The sequence below is a fragment of the Culex quinquefasciatus genome, chromosome 1 (assembly GCF_015732765.1).
Source record: "Culex quinquefasciatus strain JHB chromosome 1, VPISU_Cqui_1.0_pri_paternal, whole genome shotgun sequence".
NCBI classification, from domain to species: Eukaryota; Metazoa; Arthropoda; class Insecta; order Diptera; family Culicidae; genus Culex; species Culex quinquefasciatus.
In genome coordinates this window covers 21,617,986-21,644,486 of record NC_051861.1, presented here as the reverse complement: position 1 = coordinate 21,644,486, position 26,501 = coordinate 21,617,986, and the positions used below count along the sequence as shown (strand labels likewise).

Below are 26,501 nucleotides of genomic sequence, written 5' to 3'. Positions count from 1 at the left end.
TACAGTAGTTGTTCGGTAACTGGGCTGAAAACGTAGCCCAGTCATCGAATGCTGTTCGCTAACTGGGCTGAACGAAAAATAACGAGGGGACTACCGATGCATAAAATTTATTGGATGAAATATAAAAATAAAAGTTACTCAAATTTGTTTACAATGATTACTTTTCTTATTTCTTTAATTGTGACTTGAAATTACATAAAAGTTTGAAAAAGTTTTTTATTTGTTGACCATGATTTTTGCATCCATTTACCCCTCGGTGATTTCGGTTTGTTTTGGATTTTTGACGTTTGTCTGCTTTTTAACTGGGCTACGGCCCAGTTATCGAGCGCCCAGTTAAAAAGCAGCCCAGTTAAACAACGCCCAGTTACCGAACAACTACTGTATTTTAACAAACTTGTGTCCTAATCTTCTAAACTAAACCCCCCGATTTTCACATTTTGTGCACCCCCAACGCTATCAACACGTAAGAGGGGGACCGAGAGTTGTGATTCACTTGAAGTGACCACTGCTGCTTTCCTCGTCATCGTCGTCCTCCTCGTCATCCCGGCCGGCCGTTCCGATCGTCTTCAGCATGGGCTGGTTCGCGATCACGGCCGAATCGTCGGTGGACGTCACCTCGGCGTCCGGCACCGGATAGTTCCACGGCTGGATGTCGGCCGTGCCGAAGATCTGGTAGATCAGGTAGCAGCTGATGGCGACCACCGAGCTGACGCCGAACACGTGCAGCCACTGGGTGATGTTTTGCTGGAAATAAGAAGGAGAAAATGATTTTTTTTAATTTCTTACAGACTTACATTGTTCTACAATCTGTGGTGATGGCAACACTGTGAATCAGAAACGTCATCGTAGTAGCCCGAGCAACGTAAATAAAAACATTGTTCAAGCAGTTTAGAATTGATTCGAAAATTATGAGAGCGAAAAAATGTGAAAGTTTCCGTAACACAAAGTGTTTTAATCTGTTGTAATTGTCATTCATATTGTGGTTCGTTCGTGTTCGTCCAGATCTTGCCCCGTGAGGTCGTGGTAAATGCTTCGCTTGGACGTATAGTATCGTATCGTTTGACCGTCATCTCCCTTGAATCACCTAGTAGTAATTCGTTCCTGAGTCAATTTTGATCTTGTCAGATCTTGACGTTCAGAATGGAAACTTACCGCATCGGTCACCATGATGCCGCTGGCCAGCGGTTGCAGGAACGACGCCGTCATGTGGATCGTCTGGGCAAAGGCCAGCACCGGTCCGGCCAAGTTGGGCGCAATGTCCACGATGTTGGCCATGGCTCCGGCGTACGACGCCGTGATGAATGTGACCGCTACGAACCACAGGACCAGCACGACCACGATGTTGTATCCGAGGTAGCCGACGAGCAGCACCAGAACGCCGGGTACGATCTGGGACAGGGCAGTGAACAGTTTGCGTACGTTGGTCAGTGTCATGAGGCGTTTGTGCACGAGGACGTCGGCGATGTAGCAGAACAGAACGGACGAGAGGTACGAGCACAGGAAGGGAGTTCCGCTGAGCAGACCGTTCTCTTTGATGTCGAAGCAAAGGATCTTCTGCATGTATTCGGGGCCGGACATGATAAAGGTATAGTGGACCCAGATGCGTCCAAAGGTGGTCAGTCCAATGGCCCAGACGGGAACCGAGGTGAAGATCTTCTTCCACGGGACCTTCATGCCCATTCCGTTTTTGATGTCTTCACTAACGTTCAGCTCGATGTATTCGAGCTCGTTGGCTGTTATTCGTGGATGTTCCTGCGGAGTGTTGAACGCCAGCAGATACCAGAACACACACCAGATCATACCGATGGTACCGGTTGTGTAGAACACCAGTCGCCATCCGAAGTAAGCAATAATAAATCCGCACAACGGGTAGGTCAACCCGATGCCTATGCTGAAGCCCTGGAAGCTGGACATGAATCGGCTCCGCTCAACCGGCGGAATCCAGTATCCGACAATGGCGTACATGGCTGGCCAGGTCAGACCACTAGCAAAGCCCTGGATTGAACGAAGCAGAATCACCGCTCCGTAATGAAGATCCGACGCGTATGGAATGCACAAGCTGCAAGCGGCCGTGAAGAACTGGCTCCAGCCGAACACGTTCTTAGTGCCAAAGTACTGCGTCGCAACTCCGCCGACGACCTGCGACAGCACGTAGCACCAGTAAAACGATCCCTTGATCACGGCCTGCACCGTCGAGTCCCAGTCAAACTCGCCGTACTCCTCAACTCCTTCTATCACCTGCGGGATTGCTCCCTCATCGAGTGTCGAATAGTTCCCGTTTACGAAGGCAGGACTCTCGGTAACGGCGACCGATCTGCAGTGATCGCTGACGGAGGAGTTTGTACCGTTGCCGCCAGCGTTAGTTCGCACCATTGCCACCAGGGCAAAGTTGATGTCGTTGCGCATCATAAACGACACCAGAAAGCCGGACCAGGACAGGAAGTAGAGCACCAAGCGGGCCGGAATGCGATCCGTGATCGACCTCATGCATCCCACCTTGGGCAGCTTGGCCCGCGGCGGCTTCGACGACGGCAGAAAGCGGATTGCCTTCTCGTCCATTTTCGTCAGATGTTTCTCAAATTCTAAACTAGTAATGAGATTCCTCACAGCGAATCACTGCGGTCAAAGCTTAAAAGAGCTGGCAGTCGGTAGTTATTGTCACTGGTGCTGTGGTCGGACTCCGCCGGTTCGCCGGTTGTCTTGCTGGTCAACTGCACAAAAAACGTCATTTGGCAAAGCGAGAGGGCGCGTGGCAGCAATGATGATGATGATGATGGTGTGGTCAACGGGCACGTGGCGCTTTTTCGTACTTTCACGTGGCTTGGCGGCAGCTACTGTGAAGAGTGGATTCTGCGGAAAAAATGCAAATCAAAAGAGCAAACATTTAGAGCAGAATGATAAAAAGAGGGCATGTGATTAGCTGTGTTGTATACAGTAATGGAGATTACTGTACCGCTATTTGGATTAGCTTGAAAATAACGAGATCACGTTGAGTTTATACAATAGGTTATAATTACATGGCATAATGGAGAGGAAACAAATTAGGCTGAACAAGCAGAATAAAATGCAGAGTCAAAATAATTGATAAAAGTAATACCACTCAACCAGCGGAACCAGTTGATATGATCACAAAATACCACAATGAATAATAAAAATAGTTTCCAACTGTCCACAGCAAACAACTCCTTCTGCGTCACACGGAAGTATGCTAATAAAAAAACGGGTGCTAACAAGCGGCGTCATAAATCCTGACATGTTTGAAGCCCTGGCAACGAACTTGAAAAATTGCTTATAGATGCAGCACGTGCGACAATCCATAGATAGTTTCGAGATATATTTTGAAGATTTAGCACAACCTGTTTGTTTTTTAAAGTAATTCTCATAATATTTTTCAATATAAAGATCTCAAAATCCAAATATTAAAAACACTCACAATATTTGAACGAATTTGTTACAATGTTTTCTTAATATAAATACAATTTGCTTAAATAGTAAACCCGCGATTCACCTTAAACATAAGTCTGCGACTAACCGGCTGTTGCGTTCTGCTATACTGCGACTTGTTTGTTCAACATTGCACACCATCAGGTCATCGAAGGAGAAAATAGGGCAATACAGACATTTCCCTAAATATTACTTGCAATACATTCCACATTTTTCTTCTTCATTTTGGGAAACCAATTGTATTAAATCAATTAGCATGGTTTAAAAAAAATCATGGCATCAAAAACCTAAATCCTCCCCCCCCATGCTTTTTCTCCATATCGGATTTAATTTTTTTGTATGGAACATGTGGTTTTACGGGTCGCTATTGATCGTTGCAGTTTGTATGGGATTATTCGCAAAAATGTATGGAGAATTACATCGTTTCCGGATTTTCTCAGCAAGTGTCGCAGGTCTCGCCCAAAAGTGTGAGATTCTTGTAGGAAATTCAATTCCCTAAGGCTAAAACTTTGTCGAAGGGTGCAAACAGATCCGAGTTGAGCCTGATGTATAATTAGCAATGCGATGAAATAGATCGGCTTACTTCAACGTATATAAGAGTTATATTGGAAGTATATAAGAAAATACTATTTAATAAAAAAAAGTCACAAAAAAAGGATCAACTCGGAGCGTTTTGCACCCTTTAATAAAGTTGTAGGGAGTTTTCTAAAAGTATCTCACACTTGAACAATTTTAGGGCGAGACCTGCACCCCCTGCTGGCTAAATTCTGAAGCGATATTTTTCCTCAAACATTTTTTTTTTCATTTCCCTATACAAACTTCAACGATCTATAGGAACCCTTAAACATAAACCGAAAAACCTTAACCGTTTAGGCTCAAAATTGGCGCAGTTACTTATTTTTGCCTAAGGAATCAAGTCAGAAGATATCCCCAATGTATGTTTTTATTGTCACCCTAATGGGCCCTAATTTCATCAAATTTTCATGCAACTTTCATGGTCCAATAAACAAATCCGGAGTTTTTTTTGAAAAGGACTTATAAACTATTGTCTTTCGTATGTTTATAGGACCTATTAAAAAAAACTCTGGAAAACATCATAACAAATATCTGAGAAGGCAGTGTACAAAAAAATTATTAGCTAAAAACTGAAATTTCAATTGAAAAAACTTGTACAATCGATTGTTAATCATTATATTACGATTGATTTTTAATCAAATAAAAAACTTCTAGACATTTTTTTTTAATTTGCAATTCACGAATTTTTTAACACTTTGAAAAAACAAAATTGCAGTAGAATGACTGTTAAAGTGTTAAAAGAATTTTATGATTCAATTTGTTTTAAAACTTATTTAAAACTTGGCATGACATTGAAATATGTTTTAAAATGTTTTGCCCCGCCATCGACCTTGACCAAAGCCGAGAGACAAAAACTTTTCATAATATTTGCAAAACTTGACAGAAACTTGTTTGCTCACTTTCCTCTGAGCTATTCACTCGATGTCTGTTGAAAACGCCTTTGCGGAGCTGGAATTCTGTTTTCAGTTCATTCAATCTAAATTTCAAGACAAAGATCTATTGAAAGTTCTGCTTGAAAAATTATTACAAAATAAAAATATAAAATTATTTACCAATGATAATGACACAAGACAAATACAGTAGTTGTTCGGTAACTTGGCTTCTTTGTAACTGGGCGTTTGATAACTGGCCCGTAGCCCAGTTAAAAAGCAGACAGAAGTCAAAAAACAAAAACAAACCGAAATGACCGAGGGGTTGGTAGATGCAAAAATCACGTTCAACAACTAATAAAACTTTTTTCAAGCATTTAACAAATTTCAAATTACAATTAGAGAAGAATAAGAAGTAAACATTGTAAACAAATTTGAGTAACTCTCGTAATTTTTCATTCAGCCCAGTTTTCGAGCAGCATTCGATAACTGGGCTACGTTCTCAGCCCTGTCACGGAACAAGTACTGTAGTTGGAGACTGGTTGTAATTATAAATTTATTAAATAATTTATTAAACGAACAAAAGTTTAAAATATTTTTAATGTTTTCTTAAAGCCAACTGCAAAAATTAAAAATACAAGTAAAATAATCATGAAAAATTTATATTAAAATTATACTTTTGATGAAAAATCGTATTACAGTCCAGACTCGATTATCCAAAGTATCGATTATGCGTAGTTTTGATTATGATTCGATTTATCTGAAATTATTTATGGGGCTTAGAATAATCAATTCATGAACAAAACAAAATATTTTTTTTATTTTTTGTTTCTTTTCGTTCAAGTTCTGCGACCCCTTTTAGTCATATTTGGATACAGTAGATGTTCGGTAACTGGGCGTTGTTTAACTGGGCTGCTTTTTAACTGGGCGCTCGATAAACCGAAATTACCGAGGGGTTAATAGATTCAAATACATGTTCAATAAATAAACAAACTTTTTTCTAACTTTTATTTAATTTCAAGTCACAATTAAAGAAATATCAAAAGTTAGCATTGTAAAAATATTTGACTAACTTTTATTTTTATATTTCATCAGGAATAAATTATGCATCGGTATTCCCCTCGTTATTTTCGTTCAGCCCGGTTAGCGAGCAGTTACTGAAGTTGGTTGCCTATTAAATTACAAAATCCATTTTTTCTATATTTCACGTAGTTTAAGTGCTTATCCAAAGTGAAAATTTTCTAACGGCTCCGGACGATCGAGTCTGGACTGTATTTTACAATTAATGCACGTGAAAAAAGTGTGTTTGTTGTTCATCTTGCTCCGCTATCCCCTAAGTTGTATAGTTGCCATGCGTGAAATTCTCGGGTTTTACCGCGCTCTCTGGGAAGCGAAAGTATAGTTTAGCATTTTGTCGCGGGGAAGCCCAAGGATGTTGTGATTTGAAACGACCAAGTTCGAACAAACAAGTTACCCGTTTCGCAGAGGTATGCAAAATTTCCTGGAATGGAAGTTGTTTATGCGTCGTTGAATTATGCACGCAAAAAAGTCCGTTCCCGTAAACGTGAACAACGTACCATGAAAATGGAAACAAAGCAAATTTTATGATAAGATTTTGCACCGTGAACAAATGCATGTTTGCAATCGATTTTCATGAACGTTTGTTCACGAAAAACCATAACGCCTGGTCTGGTTACGTTTTTCCTGCCCCCGTAATCATAAACATAGTTCATGGTATTAGGAAACAAATCATAAATTTGTTCACGCTCATGCGAACAAAAAACATGAATTTGTGGGCGTAGCCACAGCTTTGAAACAGAGACGAAGAACGTTCAGAAATTATTTAACGGGAAAGTGACAGTTGTAGGGTATCATTCAATGATTACGAGACGAACTATTTAATTTTGGCTCGTGTATGGATTTAGTTTTCTACAGTCAGTTATTCGGATGGCAAAATTAGATAAGTTAACCGATTTTGGAATTTTTGGCCGCAAATGACAAATACCGGGAACCTGCCCAATTCGAGGGCAGCCACCGGACCCTGGACCAATCTGGCCTCTCCGGAACGGGTCACCGATTACCGGTGCCCATTTGGGGACACTTCGGAATTTGCAAGGAACCAGGTCATGTGACGTATCAAAATTCATCAAATTAAAAACTGTGACCGTTTTAATTGATTCCAATGTCCTCTGGCCCAACCTGGCCACTCCAGAACGGGACACCGGTTACCGGTGGCCACTTGGGGACACTTCGGAATTTGCAAGGAACCGGGTCATGTGACATATCAAAATGCATCAAATTAAAAACTGTGACCGTTTTAAGTGATACCAATGTCCGCTGGACCAACCTGGCCACTCCGGGACGGTCTCACCGGTTACCGGTGGCCACTTGGGGACACTTCGGAATTTGCAAGGAACCATGTCATGTGACATATCAAAATTCATCAAATTAAAAACTGTGGCCGTTTTAAGTGATACCAATGTCCGCTGGACCAACCTGGCCACTCCGGGACGGTTCACCGGTTACCGGTGGCCATTTGGGGACACTTCGGAATTTGCAAGGAACCATGTCATGTGACGTATCAAAATTCTTCAAAATAAAAAATATTACCATTTAAAGCGATGCCAATGTCCACTGGCCCAACCTGGCAACTCCGGAAGGTGTCACCGGTAACCGGTGGCCACTTGGGGACACTTCGGAATTTGCAAGGAACCGGGTCATGTGACATATCAAAATTCATCAAATTAAAAACTGTGACCGTTTTAAGTGATACCAATGTCCGCTGGACCAACCTGGCAACTCCGGAAGGTGTCTCCGGTAACCGGTGGCCATTTGGGGACACTTCCGAATTGGCAAGGAACCATGTCATGTGACGTATCAAAATTCTTCAAAATAAAAAATATTACCATTTAAAGCGATGCCAATGTCCACTGGCCCAACCTGGCAACTCCGGAACGTGTCACCGGTAACCGGTGGCCACTTGGGGACACTTCGGAATTTGCAAGGAACCATGTCATGTGACGTATCAAAATTCATCAAATTAAAAACTGTGACCGTTTTAAGTGATACCAATGTCCGCTGGACCAACCTGGCCACTCCGGGAGGGTTCACCGGTTACCGGTGGCCATTTGGGGACACTTCCGAATTGGCAAGGAACAATGTCATGTGACGTATAAAAATTCTTCAAAATAAAAAATATTACCATTTAAAGCGATGCCAATGTCCACTGGCCCAACCTGGCAACTCCGGAACGTGTCACCGGTAACCGGTGGCCACTTGGGGACACTTCGGAATTTGCAAGGAACCATGTCATGTGACATATCAAAATTCATCAAATTAAAAACTATGACCATTATAAGCGATGCCAACGTCCTCTGGTTAAACCTGGTCACTCCGGAACGGGTCACCGGTAACCGGTGGCCACTTGGGGATACTTCGGAATTTGCAAGGAACCATGTCATGTGACATATCAAAATTCAAGAAATTAAAAACTATGACCATTATAAGCGATGCCAACGTTCTCTGGTTCAACCTGGCCACTCCGGAACGGGTCACCGGTAACCGGTGGCCACTTGGGGATACTTCGGAATTTGCAAGGAACCATGTCATGTGACATATCAAAATTCAAGAAATTAAAAACTATGACCATTATAAGCGATGCCAACGTTCTCTGGTTCAACCTGGTCACTCCGGAACGGGTCACAGGTAACCGGTGGCCACTTGGGGACACTTCGGAATTTGCAAGGAACCATGTCATGTGACGTATCAAAATTCAAGAAATTAAAAACTATGACCATTATAGGCGATGCCAACGTCCTCTGGTTCAACCTGGTCACTCCAGAACGGGTCACCGGTAACCGGTGGCCACTTGGGGACACTTCGGAATTTGCAAGGAACCATGTCATGTGACATATCAAAAATCAAGAAATTAAAAACTATGACCATTATAAGCGATGCCAACGTTCTCTGGTTCAACCTGGTCACTCCGGAACGGGTCACCGGTAACCGGTGGCCACTTGGGGACACTTCGGAATTTGCAAGGAACCATGTCATGTGACATATCAAAATTCAAGAAATTAAAAACTATGACCATTATAAGCGATGCCAACGTTCTCTGGTTCAACCTGGTCACTCCGGAACGGGTCACAGGTAACCGGTGGCCACTTGGGGACACTTCGGAATTTGCAAGGAACCATGTCATGTGACGTATCAAAATTCAAGAAATTAAAAACTATGACCATTATAAGCGATGCCAACGTCCTCTGGTTAAACCTGGTCACTCCAGAACGGGTCACCGGTAACCGGTGGCCACTTGGGGACATTTCGGAATTTGCAAGGAACCATGTCATGTGACATATCAAAAATCAAGAAATTAAAAACTATGACCATTATAAGCGATGCCAACGTTCTCTGGTTCAACCTGGTCACTCCGGAACGGGTCACCGGTAACCGGTGGCCACTTGGGGACACTTCGGAATTTGCAAGGAACCATGTCATGTGACATATCAAAATTCAAGAAATTAGAAACTATGACCATTATAAGCGATGCCAACGTTCTCTGGTTCAACCTGGTCACTCCGGAACGGGTCACAGGTAACCGGTGGCCACTTGGGGACACTTCGGAATTTGTCATGTGACGTATCAAAATTCAAGAAATTAAAAACTATGACCATTATAAGCGATGCCAACGTCCTCTGGTTAAACCTGGTCACTCTAGAACGGGTCACCGGTAACCGGTGGCCACTTGGGGACACTTCGGAATTTGCAAGGAACCATGTCATGTGACATATCAAAAATCAAGAAATTAAAAACTATGACCATTATAAGCGATGCCAACGTTCTCTGGTTCAACCTGGTCACTCCGGAACGGGTCACCGGTAACCGGTGGCCACTTGGGGACACTTCGGAATTTGCAAGGAACCATGTCATGTGACATATCAAAAATCAAGAAATTAAAAACTATGACCATTATAAGCGATGCCAACGTTCTCTGGTTCAACCTGGTCACTCCGGAACGGGTCACCGGTAACCGGTGGCCACTTGGGGACACTTCGGAATTTGCAAGGAACCATGTCATGTGACGTATCAAAAATCAAGAAATTAAAAACTATGACCATTATAATCGATGCCAACGTTCTCTGGTTCAACCTGGTCACTTCGGAACGGGTCACCGGTAACCGGTGGCCACTTGGGGACACTTCGGAATTGGCAAGGAACCATGTCATGTGACATATCAAAATTCAAGAAATTAAAAACTATGACCATTATAAGCGATACCAACGTCCTCTGGTTCAACCTGGTCACTCCGGAACGGGTCACCGGTAACCGGTGGCCACTTGGGGACACTTCGGAATTTGCAAGGAACCATGTCATGTGACATATCAAAATTCAAGAAATTAAAAACTATGACCATGCAATGCAAACATTTTCTGGTCCAACCTGGCCAATCCGGAACGAGTCACCGGTTTCCGGTGGCCACTTGGGGACACTTCAGAATTTGCAAGGAACCATGTCATGTCATACCATAAATACCTAAAATACCAAAAATACCAAAAATACCAAAAATACAAAAAATACCAAAAATACCAAAAATACCAAAAATACCAAAAATACCAAAAAATACCAAAACTACCAAGAAACCAAAAATCCAGAGTCGGTGGAGTTGGATTTTTTTAAACACCGGTGTCTTATTCGTTTAATCTTTATTTGTTGGAGAAATTCTAGAATTTCTAGAAATTCTTAAAATTCTTGAAATTCTTAAAATTCTTGAAATTTTTAAAATTCTTGAAATTCTTAAAATTCTTGAAATTCTTGAAATTCTTGAAATTCTTGAAATTCTTGAAATTCTTGAAATTCTTGAAATTCTTGAAATTCTTAAAATTCTTGAAATTCTTGAAATTCTTGAAATTCTTGAAATTCTAGAAATTCTAGAAATTCTTGAAATTCTTGAAATTCTTGAAATTCTAGAAATTCTTGAAATTCTTGAAATTCTTGAAATTTATGAAATTCTTAAAATGCTTGAAAATCTTGAAAATCTTGAAAATCTTGAAAATCTTGAAAATCTTGAAAATCTTGAAAATCTTGAAAATCTTGAAAATCTTGAAAATCTTGAAAATCTTGAAAATCTTGAAATTCTTAAAATTCTTGAAATTCTTAAAATTCTTAAAAAAAATTAAATTTTTGAAAATCTTGATTTTTTTAAATTCTTGAAATACTTGAAAAACTTAAAATACTCGAAAAACTCGAAATATTCGAATTACTCGAAATACTCGCAACACTTAAAATACTTAATATACTTGAAAAACTCCAAATATTCAAAAAACTCGCAACACTTGAAATGCTTAAAATATTTGAAGAAATTGAAATACTTGGAATACACGAAATATTTGATATACTCGAAATACTTGAAACACTTGCAATACTCGAAACACTTAAAATACTTGTAATATGCGCCCCTAACACAACTTACCTAAACCATCTTCCTCCAGAATCCAAACCGTCGAAAAACCACTCTCACTCACAAAACCTTTTAAAACAAACAACAAAATTATTTTAAAAGGGAACTTCTACATAAATCTCTTTGAAAATAAACTCCTTAAGTCAATTCCCAACCAGCTGACCAGCACGTCAAAACATGTTGGTTTTTTTCCAAGCGTTACTGGTCGACTTGAAAAAAGTAACGCAACTTTTCTGCCTCGAACGCGGATCACAACTTCGTGAACTAGTTCATAACTTCATGAAGTACATATCATGATTTCATGATTTTTATACCATGATTTCATGAATTTGTTCACGTTTCCATGAACACGTTTGTTTGCTGAATTCGTGATTTTTTGTTCATGGCTACGGGAACGCTTTTTTTTGCGTGTGTATTATCTTTTTTTGTCTCTTTCTGCAAATTAAATTAGAATTTAGGAATTATATTTTTTTGAAAAAAAAAAGGAATTGAGTTTGTTCATTATTATGTAAACATTTTCTTTTCATATCGTTGTAATCTATTTAAACTATGTATAAACGGATTCAAACAAAAACCTTCAAATGGGTTGTGCTCAGAAAAAAAAACAATGAAAGTACAATAAAACCTGGTAAATTAGTAACTTGCAGCCGGTAACACACAAACACACACATAATAACTAAACTGGCAAAGTTCATATTTGCCAACTTGTTTTGCCGGCACACTGGCAATGGACGGAGTGCGATTGCAAATATTATGCAAACACGTGTCAACCTTAACTGCCAACTCAAGCCGCGCACAAATGTCCGATTGGTTCAAATGCGGAAAGTTGGAAATTGCACTGTCATTGGCCTCTCCTTGGTTAGGGTGACAGTTTGTTGCTGGGGTGGTGCTTGGATATGGGTCTTATGATTTAGCAGTTTCTGCACCATCCTAAGCAGGATGGGTTTAAAATGTTAGACATTGTATTTTACAAGTTTTTATTAAATGTACGAAAATTTGCTGTTGCAATTTTTTGCTGTATATTCTTATTCATTCCTAAATTGACATTGAATAGTACAAAACGAAACGAATAAATCAAACAGCTGGATAACCAGTTATGGGTCTTTGCAAACCTTCAAGGTCAGTTGGCACGTTTCAGACGATGCTCGATATGATCGCGAAAAGAATTTCTAGTGGGGTAATTTGACGATAAATTGGATTAAAATCATATTTTATTTAATAAAATATGTTTAAAAATTTGAAATCATTTTGCTCAGCATCAGTTAAAATATTTTTCTTTTATTAATTTTGCAACAAAAAAAAAACTAATTGTACCACTGTCAAGTTCCGAGAGATGACTTTCGCTTAATTGAATCAATTGAGAGCTATTATTATTATTATTATCGAGGGGCGTATCAATACGCGCTGCCTGGCGCTTATTGCTGGCATACAACAAAAAAAACCCGCTCTGTGTGAACTCTGGACGGCAGAAAGAGTAAAACGTGACCGACCGCTCAGATTTAAATTCATTGACTCAAACTGGTGGTGACCGGCGCACTTCAATTACGATTTAATTAGCCGGCTCGATTGCAGGAAGTCTGTCACTTTAATTGATACAAACTGGTTCGGGGTGAAAATGGGAGGAAAGTTTTGTCATAATTTAGGTTCAATATATATGAGATTTATTGTTGATTGAATGTTGATTTTAAGCCTTTTTTGCTTAAATTATAAAAAATGAGAAATTTTTTTTTATAGATATTCTACGTTTATTTTTACTTTGAATCAGGATGTGTGTTTAAAATCAGAAAAAAAACTATTTTGAAATTAAACATGTTTTTTTTATTGCAATCCTATTAGTTGCTTAGCCAATTTTCCAGTAAACAATCTTCATAAGCAAAACCGATGGTCAAATTTAGCTGATCTAAATGAAAGTGTTAGATGAAATGCAGAGTCATCATGACTGGTTACACACCATATCGAAAGAAGCAATAAGAGAGGGTCAACTTGTTGTAGCCCTCGTTTGCTATATTTGGTTTCGACTTTGTTTATACTCTTTGGTACCCGCAATCAAATTAAAGACTGCGTTTGAATTTTAGATGACAGGCCAAGGCAACATTCATTAGAATAATTAGCCAATCATAATAAATTACAAAATTTTAAAAGCTGTATACAAAATCTCTGATATTTTTTATAAAATAAACTAAAATTTAAAACAGCTTTTCAAAGCTGCATGCAAAATCTTTTGTATTTTTTTAATAAAATAAGCGGAAATTTAAGATCAAAAAATAACTTCAAATTTATATAACATAATTAGATTTTCATTATGTATTTTCCAACTTGAATTCCCTTTTCGCGTTAAATTTCACATCATTAAATCTAGAAATGATCTCAACATCTATAACATTTAATTATTTAAATTCTTAATCTGTGGTATGCTAAGGCTACCAACTCTTGCTGAGCAAAAATCCGTACATTTTGCAGATATGACACCATGGTATAACAAAAAATTGTCAAAAAATTATTTCGATAAATTTGGAATTTGCGTATTAAAAATATAACACTGTGTCGTTTTTAAAGCTGACAAATTTCACTTTGCTATCAGAGTGCTCACACAAAAAAAACCGTGATTTGTAGAATCATTTAAAAGTTTGCGAAATGTTAAGTTTGTTTTTACGAACAATATCTTTCTCAGTTTTTTCACGAAAACATTTTAAACAAGTGAACACAATAGCTTATAGGACCTTTAAAAAACTCAAATGTTCACAAGTTTTTACAAACTTGTGAAAACCTTTGGAACTTTTATTGGATAAATATGTTTTGTAAGGAATTTGAAAAGAACAATTAGTCTGGTACAAATTTTATTTAAAGTTTTTGCCTCCCCTCCCCCCCCCCTTCTCCCTTCAAAGTTGGCCCGAAAAATCAGGGGGCAAAAAAAATTTTTTTTTCAAAAAACTTCAAAATTTCAATGGAAATTGAAGTGCAAACATCGGAAATTAATTTAAAATGCATTCCCCTGCGTTTATAATAAATTTTTAGCATGTTTGGGTTGATTTGGTAATCTTTTGAAGTTTTGAAAATTTTCAATGTTTTCTTTGCTAAAATTTTTGTTTTCGTCAAATCTTACATTTTTTGAAAACTAATGATTGCAAAACAACAGAACTAGTGTAAAATGCAATTTAAAAACACCTTTTCCATGCAATTGTTGAAAGTATGGCTTGTTATTTCAATATTTATATTTTTTTATTTTTTTTGCCTTCCCTCGATCCCGGCCAGAGCCGAGGGACAAAAACTAAAAAAAATGCATCGGCCTTATTGTTAATCAACTTTAAACTGAGGAAAACTTGAAAACTATTGATTTGAAATCAAACTGACAGTTAAATAAAAATGTCTAGTCAGCAAAGCTTTGGCCACATCAAAAAAGTATTTTTTTAAGTTTTTAAAATTCCGTACAAATCCGTATGATGCAAAAAATCCGTACAAAAATTTCAGCCTGTTAAAAATCCGCGAAGAGAGTCGAAAATCCGTAAGGAAAAAATCCGTACAGCTGGTAGCCTTAGTCATATCATATGCTTAATTCCGATTTGTTTTAATTTAATTAAGGGGTTACATACATGTAGAAAATAAAAAAATCACATTTCAGAAAATTTAATAAATCCACTTAAAACATGATTTTCTATCACTCCTGAAAGTTTCATGAAGATATTTCATGATTAAACTGAGTAAGAGACAATTTACGTTCAAAATTTTGCCATGTGCAAAGCGAACTGTCGAACTTTGTGAGCGTTTTTCTCTGAATACCGAGTTGATTTACGGGTTTCACGATATCTCGAGATGGGATGGACCAAATTGGCTGAATTTTGAGATGAAGACTTGCAAGACATATCCCGTGTGCATGACGAAGCCCGATTTTGAAATATTGCGTTTTAAAAAAATACATAAATAAAAAACTGGCGATTTTTTATATAAAAAACATAAAAAAAAATTATCTTTTTTTCAAACATTTTTTTTTGAAAATCCGGTTTCGTCATACACAGTACCGGTTGAACGAGGCTTCACCAAAATTTTGAGCCGATTTGGTCAAATCAGCGGCACCCGTTTTCTGAAACTACTAACTTGAAATGGCTATATCTCGGCAATGATACAACCAAATATCTTCAAATTTATTTTGATAATAGTTGAAAATATATATTTTAATTACAGATTTAAAAAAAAGTTTAAATGTGTGCCCAAACCAACATCTTACATTTTTGTTGATTTACATGTATGTAATCCCTTAAACAATTTGAAATCGCTAGGAAGTACAACTAAACAAGATAAGTGTAAATGAAAATACTAACAATCAAGCAATAAAAATAGAATAAAAGTGCAGTTAAAGCTTCCTTAAAGTCAAATATGCTCAAATCACGGAAAAATATAGTTTTTCGAAAAAAAGTAACGTAAAGGATTTAAATAAAATGGACATCAATCATGTTGCCATTTATCACAGTTTTAATTAATCTTGCATTTTTTTTGTGCAACGTTCCACAGTAAAAAAGTATAAAAAATCGGTGATTTTTTATGGTTTAAAATTTAACAAATTTTATGAAAAATTTCATAAAAATGTATGTTCAAATGTTGTTAAGCAGAAACAAATGTATATTTACTCTAAAAAATATAGTTTCCCCCCGCATTCAATAAACACAATTAAAAATGTAAATTGACAACAATTTTAAATCCATCATCAAATTAAATATCCAACCATTTTAAAGTTCCATGGCTAAATGATTGCGGCTTAAATCTCGTAAGCAAAAATTCAAGGATCAAATCACGGTAGATACCCTGAAATTTGTAATCGAGATTTTATGAAATAAATAGTAAACTATTTTTATAATTTTAATTTACTCACATTCTTTGCTTGATTATTTTTAAAGAAATCTTCTCACCAGATAAGTGTAACATTTCACAACTAGGCACCTAAATTTCCCATTAAAACACGTTGTGAAATCCTTCGACTATTACCCTGCACGCACAACCGGCCTTCGTAACGGCCAAAAAAGCACTAAAACCAACTGACTAATATTCTCGACCACGCTGCATCAGACGCTCCACCGACTGACCAGTTGGCAATTAACATCTCCCGAATTCCCGCGCCGATAACGAAGCGCGATTGGAACTTGGTGTGGTCGTCCCAAAAGTGTCCCCCCAAAAAAAAAGCAACCTCGAACTCGCACTTTATTGCTTCGTCGAACTCTGTGTGTCGCGCGCGCGGTTATCATCCCAAATTGATCGCAAACGAAAACAGTGTTTTTTTTTCTTTCCATGGTTTGTTATGTTCCAGAGTTCCGCGTTTGGGTTGTGCAACGGACGCAGCATTTTGTTTTGTCCTTGTTTTGGGGATTTTTGTTGTTTCATGCGTTTCTAATGTTACACGTAAAATTTACGACCATACGTGATGGCATCGATTTTCTCACGAAATCAGATTTGATTTGCTTCTCTAATCAAGCTTGGTTCTGGCAGTTAAACTTCTTTTTTTTTGTTAAATGCTAGTTGATTTATCAGAAAATTGATTATAAATTCAAGATTAGAATAACCGTGCAAAGTCTAGATTAGTTTAATTGACATTTTGAACATGGTGGCCAGCCCCACTGTGTTGCGTTCAACGCATAGATGAAAATTCAACACTTCTCACATTTTTTTTCTAAAGCTTATCACATAGTTCCCACTTGACCCCAATGCACCGTATACTCTTAAACAAGCACTTTTCAGAGTCGTACCAGTTATGCAGACAAAATTCGATGACGGCGCGGCGACATTCTGCAAGTTGTAAACAGTACCCAGTCACGAAATATTCTAGCAGAGCTAGTTCTGCCAGAATCCTGCTAGAACGGTTGAACATTTTTGCTAGAATGCTGTAAGAATATCCAGCTCTGTGAGAACTCTGCTAGAATCCTGCTAGAACGTCGTGACTGGGTAACAGCGTTCTCGGAAAGGACACACAACCGGCTTTCGGTTCTCACAACTGGACTCGGGTATCGGGTTGTGTTTATAAACGCACAGCACTAATTAGGTGAATCATCGTCCATGGTGTTTTGTTTCGATTGTTTCTTCGGAATGTTATATAGCACTCATGGTGTAACCGGAATCAATTCATATCAATTTCCTTAAAGTTCACAAAAAAAACTACAAAAAACTTTTATTTTCTTTGTCAAAAGAGCTCTGCTGTTGCCAAAAGGGTGGTGGTCTCCACTTTCAAGTTCATTAACGCGACACTACCGTATTGTACTACTCTCGCTCGCCCGGTGTGTACTACTACTCATCGAACCGGCTTACAGTGACCGACTAAGCTGTCACGCTGCACTCGTCACTAGTCTTATTTATACACTTTAATGTTCCCGCGAGAGAAACGTGCGCGCTCGAGACGGCGAGAGTTTGGCATAGAGCGATGTTGAAGACGTGGTACTGATTTTCAGTAGGTTGAGCAAACAGTTTTTAATTTTGTATTAAAACTTCAATCGTACTGAAAATTGGGGAGAATGTCGGGCTAAAAAAATGCAAAATTTCACATTTAATTTGATATTTACATTGCTACCTACATTTAATGAACTACATGAAACATAAGTTGTAAAAGTTAAGGTAAAAATAACACTTGTTATATACTTTATTTCATGTGAAATCTTGCTATCGAAAAGCATGTTAAAAAAGCGCCGTTTTCGAATTTGAAAAAAAAAATCTACAAAAGCAAAGAAAATGTCCTGTAATTCCTCAAAGAAAAATTAAAGACTGGTGGATTCATTCTAGTCAAATATAAAGAATGAATTGAACTGAGGTTTTTTAAAGTGTCACTCAAACAGCATTAAATTTTTGAATGCATAGTCTCAGAAACTAAATTATCGATAATTGTAGTCAAAAATGAAACGAGAATTCGTGAAATTCTCAGATATCTGAATAAAATGTACCACTAAACGTGAAAGTGTCTTTCCCCTGCAAAATTTGCTGAAGATTCCGAAAAAAAAAAACAGTTTTAAAAGCACACGATTTATTTTTCGGGGTTAAAAGTTCGAAAAACTGGCCCAAAAGTTGTCAAAATCTTCACTTTTTCAAAAAACTTTTCGTAAATTCTCGTAAAGACCCCTTAGTTGTATTGTTAATTTAAATTTGGTCAATCGCGTTGGATTTCCGTGAAATAATTCGTTGGCATCGAACTGTCAAAAAATGATCGCGGTAGGATTGCGATGGATACTTTTCTACCACAGTTTTTTGTGTAATCAATGCGGTAGATGCTTTGGTGGATTTTTGACAGTTCGGATAATTTCAAGAAAATCCACTGCGGTTAATCAAAATTAATTAAACAATACAACTCTTATGTTCATAAATATGTTTTTTGTTTATGTCTGTTCTCTTTTTAGAGAACATTGGTACACTCTTAAAAGTAACCCGGCAATGTTTTTGTCAAAGTATTTTTTTCAAAAAAATTCAAAATTTCAATCATTTGTTTTTTTGTGAATTTTTGATGTACAGTACCGCAAAAAGTTTTTTATTCACTAAACCTTTTTTTCGACAAAACTTACTTTTTAAAAACAAATTAACTTTACGAGTAAATAATTCATTTCGTACCATTTTTTTAAATCGAGATGTTTCAATTCTGGCTTGTAATTTAATTTTTGTTAAAATATTTAATTTGAAACTTTAAATAAAAACAAATTTAATGTGTTTTTCAATTGAAAATTTAATCATAAAGCATAAAAAAGGTTATAATATTGTTATTGCTTGATATTATTTAGAAAATATATTATTTATTCATAAATTTGTTGCCTTTTTTGGTCCTCTAAAACTTTTTATTAGATAGTAGCTATTTTTTAATATAAATAGTTCTAATAAATACCTTTAGCTTTGCCGAAGACACCAAAACGATCAGATTTTTTTTCCCAGGATACATATTCACACAGTAAAATAGTGTGTAAATTTGAAAGTTGTAAAATTGGAAGATTTGATATTACCTTTATTATGATGTAATATTTCCTCAATTTACACGGATAGAAATCCTGTAGGCTAATCCGGTAATTATATGTTGTCGAAATTGTAAATATTGGAATGTTTCCAACGTCAACATAAAAGATGTACTCATTCCCAGTTGTAATATTACCATGATTTTCAGCTGCCAATACTAAAAAAAATTATTGAAATCCATTCTCGGGATTCGTGGAGAATTGCTCATATGCCTGCGTTGGTAATAATAGTCAAGCACGAATGAACCAGCTAGTTTTTTATTTATTTTTTTTTGAAATTTCGTTGTTCAGTACCGCGAAAAAAAAAAAATTCTCCAACGAAAAATCGCCAAGATTTTCTACTAACCAGAAAATTATATGTCTTAAACATCAGTCTATGCAGAAATCTCTCTCTCGTGAGATTTTCTTAGTAGTTGAGTAGCTACTGTGGTGAATGCACAGAGGATACTACAAAAGCAAAAGTGTTTGAGTTGACGCAAAAGTGCGATACTCTCTCGTCGAGAAAAGGAGATTAAGTGTTGCGGTTGGTGTTGTGAGTTACAAACACAACGCCGTTTTCAAGCCACGAGGCAAGTAGTTTACACATGAACGTACTACTTGTATGTGAGAAATGAGGATGTCGTTTGGTACAGTAATGTCAGAAGAGAGTAATTAACATACATGTTATTAGGGTTACCATTCTGAAATTAAGATAATTTTTTTAACTGACAGTCAGCATATGTAGGTAAGTCTCAACTTCATTCAAATTAAATTCAAATAAGGAATTTCAATTTGTCTAAATTGTCAAACATCAACACCACAAAAAAAAGCCCGTCTACATTTATCAATTAAAATGTATTATGACAACATTGATAGCTTTTACTGACCCCGCTGATATGACGCCATCGCGGCTTGTTCCCTGATTCTTACAAAGTGGTTAGTGTCTAGTAACTGAGTCGCTAATGTTCAGTGTTAGAACTTTTCATCACCATAAATTATTGTAATTTACTAGCTTTACTGACGTAGCAAAAAATAATACACGAGGTATGTTTTGGGACGCAATGCTTATCTTATCATATCCGCCCTTGGATGATTTAACCATTTTATGCGTACTATTTTTGTTGAATGGTTTGTCATCCAGCTGAAACTGTGCGTCATCGTTGGAATGATAGCGGCTTTTCTATGTGGCTTATTTTGTATGTAAAGTAATATAAGTATTTAACTTATAAGCATGATTCCACTAAACGATTTTCCTATCCAAACAATTAAAAGCTGGCATTAAATGGAAGTTTCAATTACACCGTCAAGGATACTTTCGATTGCTCTTCAGAGTCCTATTTAAATCCCCACCTTCGCTGAGTCACTGTTGAATCTGCTTTTTTCTGATAGAGCAAAAGTTTTCGTCATGAAAATCCTCGTGATGCAATAATCTTCTTGGAGCCAAAAAGGGGAAAGAAGGGGTCAACTTCTGCATATGAAAATAAAAAATATATATTAAAATAATTTTTTTCTTTGGCAAAATGATGAAATTGAAAAGAAAAAAAAAACATTATTTCAACCTCAAAAGCTTCTCCCCAGTTGTGGGGGTGGCCTGGAAAGTTTTATTCTCAACACTCAATGGAGTAGCAACAAGCCTGGGAGGGGAGGTTCTCTTTTAGCATTGTTTATAGTACACTGAATAGTTGTGAGTAGCCTTAGCTATTTATAGAACGGAAGAACCACGTCGAGTCATAAAGTCTGAGTGGTAAGGCTCGCTCCAGTCAGCCACCCCCCCAGGCCAGGATTCGCATTCCAAAACGGAACAAAACCCACGTCAAGTACGGCCTTTGCCTTGCCGTTAGTGGGCAGGCTTTTCTTTACGTTTTTCAAGGATGGAGGACATATTTGAGGCGCCAGCTTGGGGTTTTCCAGTTTTTAAGGATAGTTGTTGTTTGGAAGCTAGATTTTTTTTATTATGCGCATTTCTGACTAAAAAATCAAATTAAAAATGTTACACATTTTCAAATTAATGATTTCTTTCTACTAATAACTATTTACTTAGGCTACGGGTAATCGGCTCCCCTCCCACTAACATTTACACACAATATCCTCTGTAATTATTAAGTCATATGTAATTACATAAGCCGACTCGGTCCTAACCAGGTCCCAGCACCAAAAAGGACCTAATAAAAAAATTTTATGAAAAAAAAATTAACTTAGGCTGTTTTTTGGCCCGATTTAAATTTAATATTCAAAAATTATTTGCGTCGGCCTAATGTTGATTTCAAAAACTGTGTTAAATCGTTGCACACATTTTTTTAAAGTTTTATGGCATCCCCCTTAAATTTTGGCGTGAAAAATCTGGGAACAAACCAATACTTTTTCATAAACTTCAAATTGTTAATTGAAATAGATTACTACTTTTTTTAGTTTTCACAGTACATCACCTCCAAAAGATGATTATGGCGAGACAACTTTACAGTTACAAATTCATGTTTCATTAGAGCGTCCCGGGTTACAAAATTTCTGGGAAATTTGAAATTTATCAAAAATTATTTGGATCCTGTTTCTGATTAATATTTTGCAACCAAATTTTATAGAGCAGCAACTTAAATGCATTGAGGATCATTTAATGGCTTGACTGCTTGTAAAAATTCATAAAACTTTAAGAAAATATAAAAATTTTCAAATTTATATGTTGTCTTTTAATTCGTTCCAAATTAAAAAAATATCATTCCTATTTTTTATGAGAGTTCTTATTTTTAAATCATTGTGTTTGGACATTGAGTAAAATTCATGCTCCACTTCCAATTCGAGAGAACATGTGAGCAACTCTTTACGAAATCGGTCGATTTCGACCATTTTTATTTTTTGTATTTTTTTATTTGACTCAAACTTTGTGAGCGCCTTCCCTATGACCAAATAAGCTATTTTGCGTCATTGGTTCACCCATACAATCCGCAACTTTTGAGCCATAAAGAAACATGGTCAAAAAATCTGCCGCCGAGTTATAAATCAAGACTAGCATTTTAAATGGGCGTAATATTCAATATTTGGCCATTTTAAAATGTTAGTCTTGATTTAAAAATTTTCAAAATATTTTTTTCGAAAAGATCGGGAAATTTCACGAATGTTTCATGTATTAACATTGAAAATCGGACCATTAATTGCTGAGATATCGTCATTAGAAAATGGTGGGCTGATTGGGTGAGACTTAGAAAAATTCAATTTTCGTGTTTCTTTTTCTTTAAGCCGCTGTATCTCAGCAACCAGAGGTCCAATCTTCAATGTCTCTTAGACAATTTGATAGCAAATTTTCTGAACTTTTCAAAAAAAATATTTTTAGAAATGGTCACTCATGGTCACTATTTTTAAAAATCGAAAAACTGCAAATATTTCGCTAAAATCAAACTCAAAAAAACTGTAAAGTACTTTTCGATTGCAAATTTAATTTTGCATTAAGAAATAATGTCAAACTTGTTTTTGCATTATACTTCGATTTTTTCCAAAAATCACTATTTTTTCAAAAATTCATAACTCGGTGGCAGATTTTTTGACCATGTTTCTCTATGGCTCAAAAGTTGCGGATTTTTGTCCCCTAAAACATATAAAAAAATCTCGAAAATCAAAAAATACGTATTTTGGGAAATTGAGCTTTTGTGAAAAAAATGTTGATAAAAAAATCTGCATTTTTTTCCGTGTATCTATTTTTTCTCAATAGTCCTCAACAATACCTACAACTTTGCCGAAGACACCAAATTGATCAGAAAATTCACTCAAAAGTTACAGCTGTTTGAATATTTACATACCATTTTTGTATGGACAGCAGCCAAAATTGTATGGAGACTTGTATGGGTGAACCAATGACGCAAAATAGCTTATTTATTGGTCATAGGGAAGGCGCTCACAAAGTAAAATCTATTTCCGGTTTTGGTAGAGAATTGCTCATGTTTTAAAAATAGCATTGACAGATAAAGTTGAAATGAAAAAAAAATGCAGAGCTTATGTTTTCATGGCAAATATTTTTTCAAGAACAAGTATTACTGGTTTCAGCTTATGAATTGTTAGATAATCATTAAAATTTCCTTTAAAATCTGACTTCTCGTCCTCCTTTCCTTGAAACATTATTTCATGAAATCACAACTCAAAATTTTCTATTTTTTGGGTACCTTCCATATGACACGAATTTGTTTTATAAGAAAAAGTACATGTTTTTTTTTATTTAACCCTCTTAAGCCCTTAATTACCCGAATACTATTGAAAAACTTCTATCACAGCCATCTTTGAAACATGTTATGATATCAATTGAAAATTCAATAAATGTGGTCACGGTAAACAATAAAACCGTTTAAAATATCTTAATTTTGATTTTGGCCGCAAGGGGGTTTTTAAATGATTTAACGACAATTTTTGTTAACAAGGTTACCAAAAATAAAACAGTTTATTTTCATTCCATGATATAGTATTTTTTGGTGCCCAACAAATAAGCTAGATCTATTCCAAGTTGCGAATGCTTCAGATATAAATATTATCTGAAATAAATCTTGACATGAAACTAACAAACGAGTTGATTAGATCAATATGAACAGTAGATTGAAAAGAATTAATTCAAGTCATGTTCTCTCATTATTATTATTTTTTAATATTAAAGACATTGGTCCAGAAAAAGTATGGAAAATATATAGTTCTGATTGAATTTCGGGAATTCCCGGGAAAATGACAAATTTCCCGGGAAACGGAACATATTTTTTCGGGAAATCCCGGGAATCAACCATTTAAAATTGATTAAAATTGGGTCGCAGAACTCGAATTTGATGTTTGAAGTAAGAAAATAAAAAAATACGAAGAAAAAATTCTAGAGTAAATTTTCAAAACAACCTTGTGGTTTCTTATGCAGATAGGACCTTTTGAACATTTTATCTAGTTTTTTTTTATCGTGATTCGATTATCCGAAGTCCCATACAAGCCTTCGGATAGTTGAACTTCGGATAATCGAGTCTGGCCTGTATTTGGAATGGCTTTAAACATTTTTGAAAAATTAACTATAGTATTGCTAGTTCTGAATGAATTTTAATATATTTTCTAACACACTTTTAGGCGTTAGTTTGCTTATTATATGAGTTTAGATTGAAAATGAAATTAAAATTTAAAACTTTCATTGTTTTATTTGATGAAATTTAGATCGAGTTTTTCTCCAGTGCGTAACAGGTCATATCGAGGTGCTACGATTTGGATGAAAGTTTCAGCGTTTGTTTGTCTATAAAAAAGGAATATTTTACATTGTAATTAACTATTTGTGCTATAATGGATTTTTTTTGTTAATAATAAATTACTTATAATTTCCCATCCCATCCGAGTTGCACCCCCATCACAATGTTATCGAAATTAAGGAACAACCTTACTGAAACATTCCAAATGCCACACATCCAACAAATACACCACGTATGGACTCCGGGGTGGAATAACCCACAACTGGGCCATTCCGCATAGCATCACCGGCCGACCGACCGACCGGCATTGGATTATGAAACTCAACCTCGATTATCCACGTGCCAAGCCAAGGCCGCCGGAAGGAAGCCATGTCGTGGAAGTATTGACCCGCGGTGGGTTTTGTGTGCGTAATAAAGCTCTCTTATAAATATACTTACTACACGTAATCAGTGATGATTATGGCCGCGTTTTCCATACGATGATGTCGATTGGGCTTTTTCCGGTGAATCTGGATGCTTTGTGACATTTTTCATGTTTTTTCACGAAAACATAAAATTTCACTTTTTTTAATCCGGCAGAATCAAAAACACACTTAGGAAGGGTGTACTTCTGGGAAGTATTGATTTTATGACGATGTGCAGATGTCTGTCATTTTGTGCATTTCGTAATGACTTTTTAAAGAGCTTTTTCGCTGCAACTTCTACTTGCTAACCGATTAGTATTAATTATTAATCATTTTTTTCCACTAAAACATTAAAAAATAAGTGCTTCTCATTATGCAAAACACAAACAGCTGCAAGCTTTCCCCGGGGAAAAGATTCACCACTAATCATCTGCAAAGGAGCAAGATGCAACCACCATCGTGACGACGAGACACCGCAAAAAGGGGAAGCAACTAAAGCGTTGACCCAGACTAGGCCAAAAAGCTGGGGCCCAAAACAAATCTCTCCGTCGACGCCCGCGCACTTAATTTTCCACGCAACCGAAAGCAACCCTCAAAGCGAACTGATCCGTCCAGCCGGGTTGAAGCAGCAGCAGCAGCAAAACTCAAGGGAAAACTAATGTTATTGCCACCCACCACCACCACCACCACCACCACCAGCACCCATCGCAGAACGAACGTGCACATCAGTGGAAAAGGAAAACTGCAATAAGCATATCGTAAAGCAAACGTGTTCGAAGGGAAAATACACTGACATATCATTTGGGCTCACAGCTGATGAGTGTAGATTTTGTTCCCCCTTGAGGGGGTAGGTGCATGGGGATATAGATTTTATTTTAAATTAAAGACATTAAATTTACAACAAATATTTCATTTTTTTAAATAGTTCGGTTAACTTTTGTTAAATTGAAAAAATGACTTAAAAATTAATTTCCCCTCAATAAAATCATATTTATATTCAAACCCATTCAATAATATCCCTTCATCAAATTATAATGAATATACTAATTCGAAACGCACTTCCACGCATGTAACCCCTCAATGCGTACCGCACAACCCACCCTCTCATCACAGCTCAACTCCAGGTCTGTCAGAGAGGGGGTGGAATTTGTTGATATTTTTCCGAGAAATTTTCCAGCCTGTACACAGGGCAGAGAATGAGTGCACGCACACATCAACACCAGGGTAGGGGGTGGTAGGCAGGATGGGATGGTGTGTGTGTGTGTTCCGATAACTGTCATCTGATTTGCAAGGGGATTTGGAAGGGAGTTACGAATGTTTTTTCGTGGTTGTTGAGTTTTTTTTTTATAATTTAATTTTGTAATTTTTTAACCGTCTGGAGAGGGAAGTCTTTTTTTTTAACCTCAACCATAATTGTACAAAAAAGTCGTGTGTTTTTCTCGAATTTCTGGTAACCCTGGTCTGAGCAAAACTAATGAATACTGCGCAAAAAAAGGTTAAATTATACAGCAAAAATCCAATGGTAAAGTTGCAATTCACATACTCTCGGTGAAAAAAGCCATTTAATATCAAATGCTTGATATACAGTTTCCCTAACGTCAAAAGAAGATATTTTCCAT

The 26,501-nt window shown here is 36.8% G+C and overlaps 1 protein-coding gene across 2 annotated transcripts; it reads right to left on the bottom strand.

Moving 5' to 3' along the window:
- Positions 1–384: 384 nt before the first annotated feature.
- On the bottom strand, positions 385–25,510 carry LOC6033243 (sialin). 2 transcript variants are annotated; one of them, XM_038266740.1, is made up of 4 exons: positions 17,578–17,636; positions 17,079–17,118; positions 1,153–2,850; positions 385–744 (listed from the first exon to the last, which is right to left on the bottom strand). In XM_038266740.1, exons 3-4 carry the CDS (start codon positions 2,557–2,559, stop codon positions 490–492), a joined length of 1,662 nt encoding a protein of 553 aa, XP_038122668.1. In that variant the 5' UTR covers positions 2,560–2,850; positions 17,079–17,118; positions 17,578–17,636; the 3' UTR covers positions 385–489. The 2 variants fall into 2 exon arrangements, with proteins under 2 accessions (XP_038122668.1, XP_038122669.1); XM_038266741.1 differs by lacking the exons at positions 17,079–17,118; positions 17,578–17,636 and adding an exon at positions 24,917–25,510.
- Between the last annotated feature and the right edge of the window lie 991 nt (positions 25,511–26,501).

Bases quoted from the DNA above. Each gene is read 5' to 3' on its own strand.
- LOC6033243 (XM_038266741.1), bottom strand. From the start codon at position 2,559: ATGGACGAGAAGGCAATCCGCTTTCTGCCGTCGTCGAAGCCGCCGCGG. The intron at 745-1,152 runs GTAAGTTTCCAT...TCTTATTTCCAG, and splicing joins GCATCATGGTGACCGATGCG to CAAAACATCACCCAGTGGCT.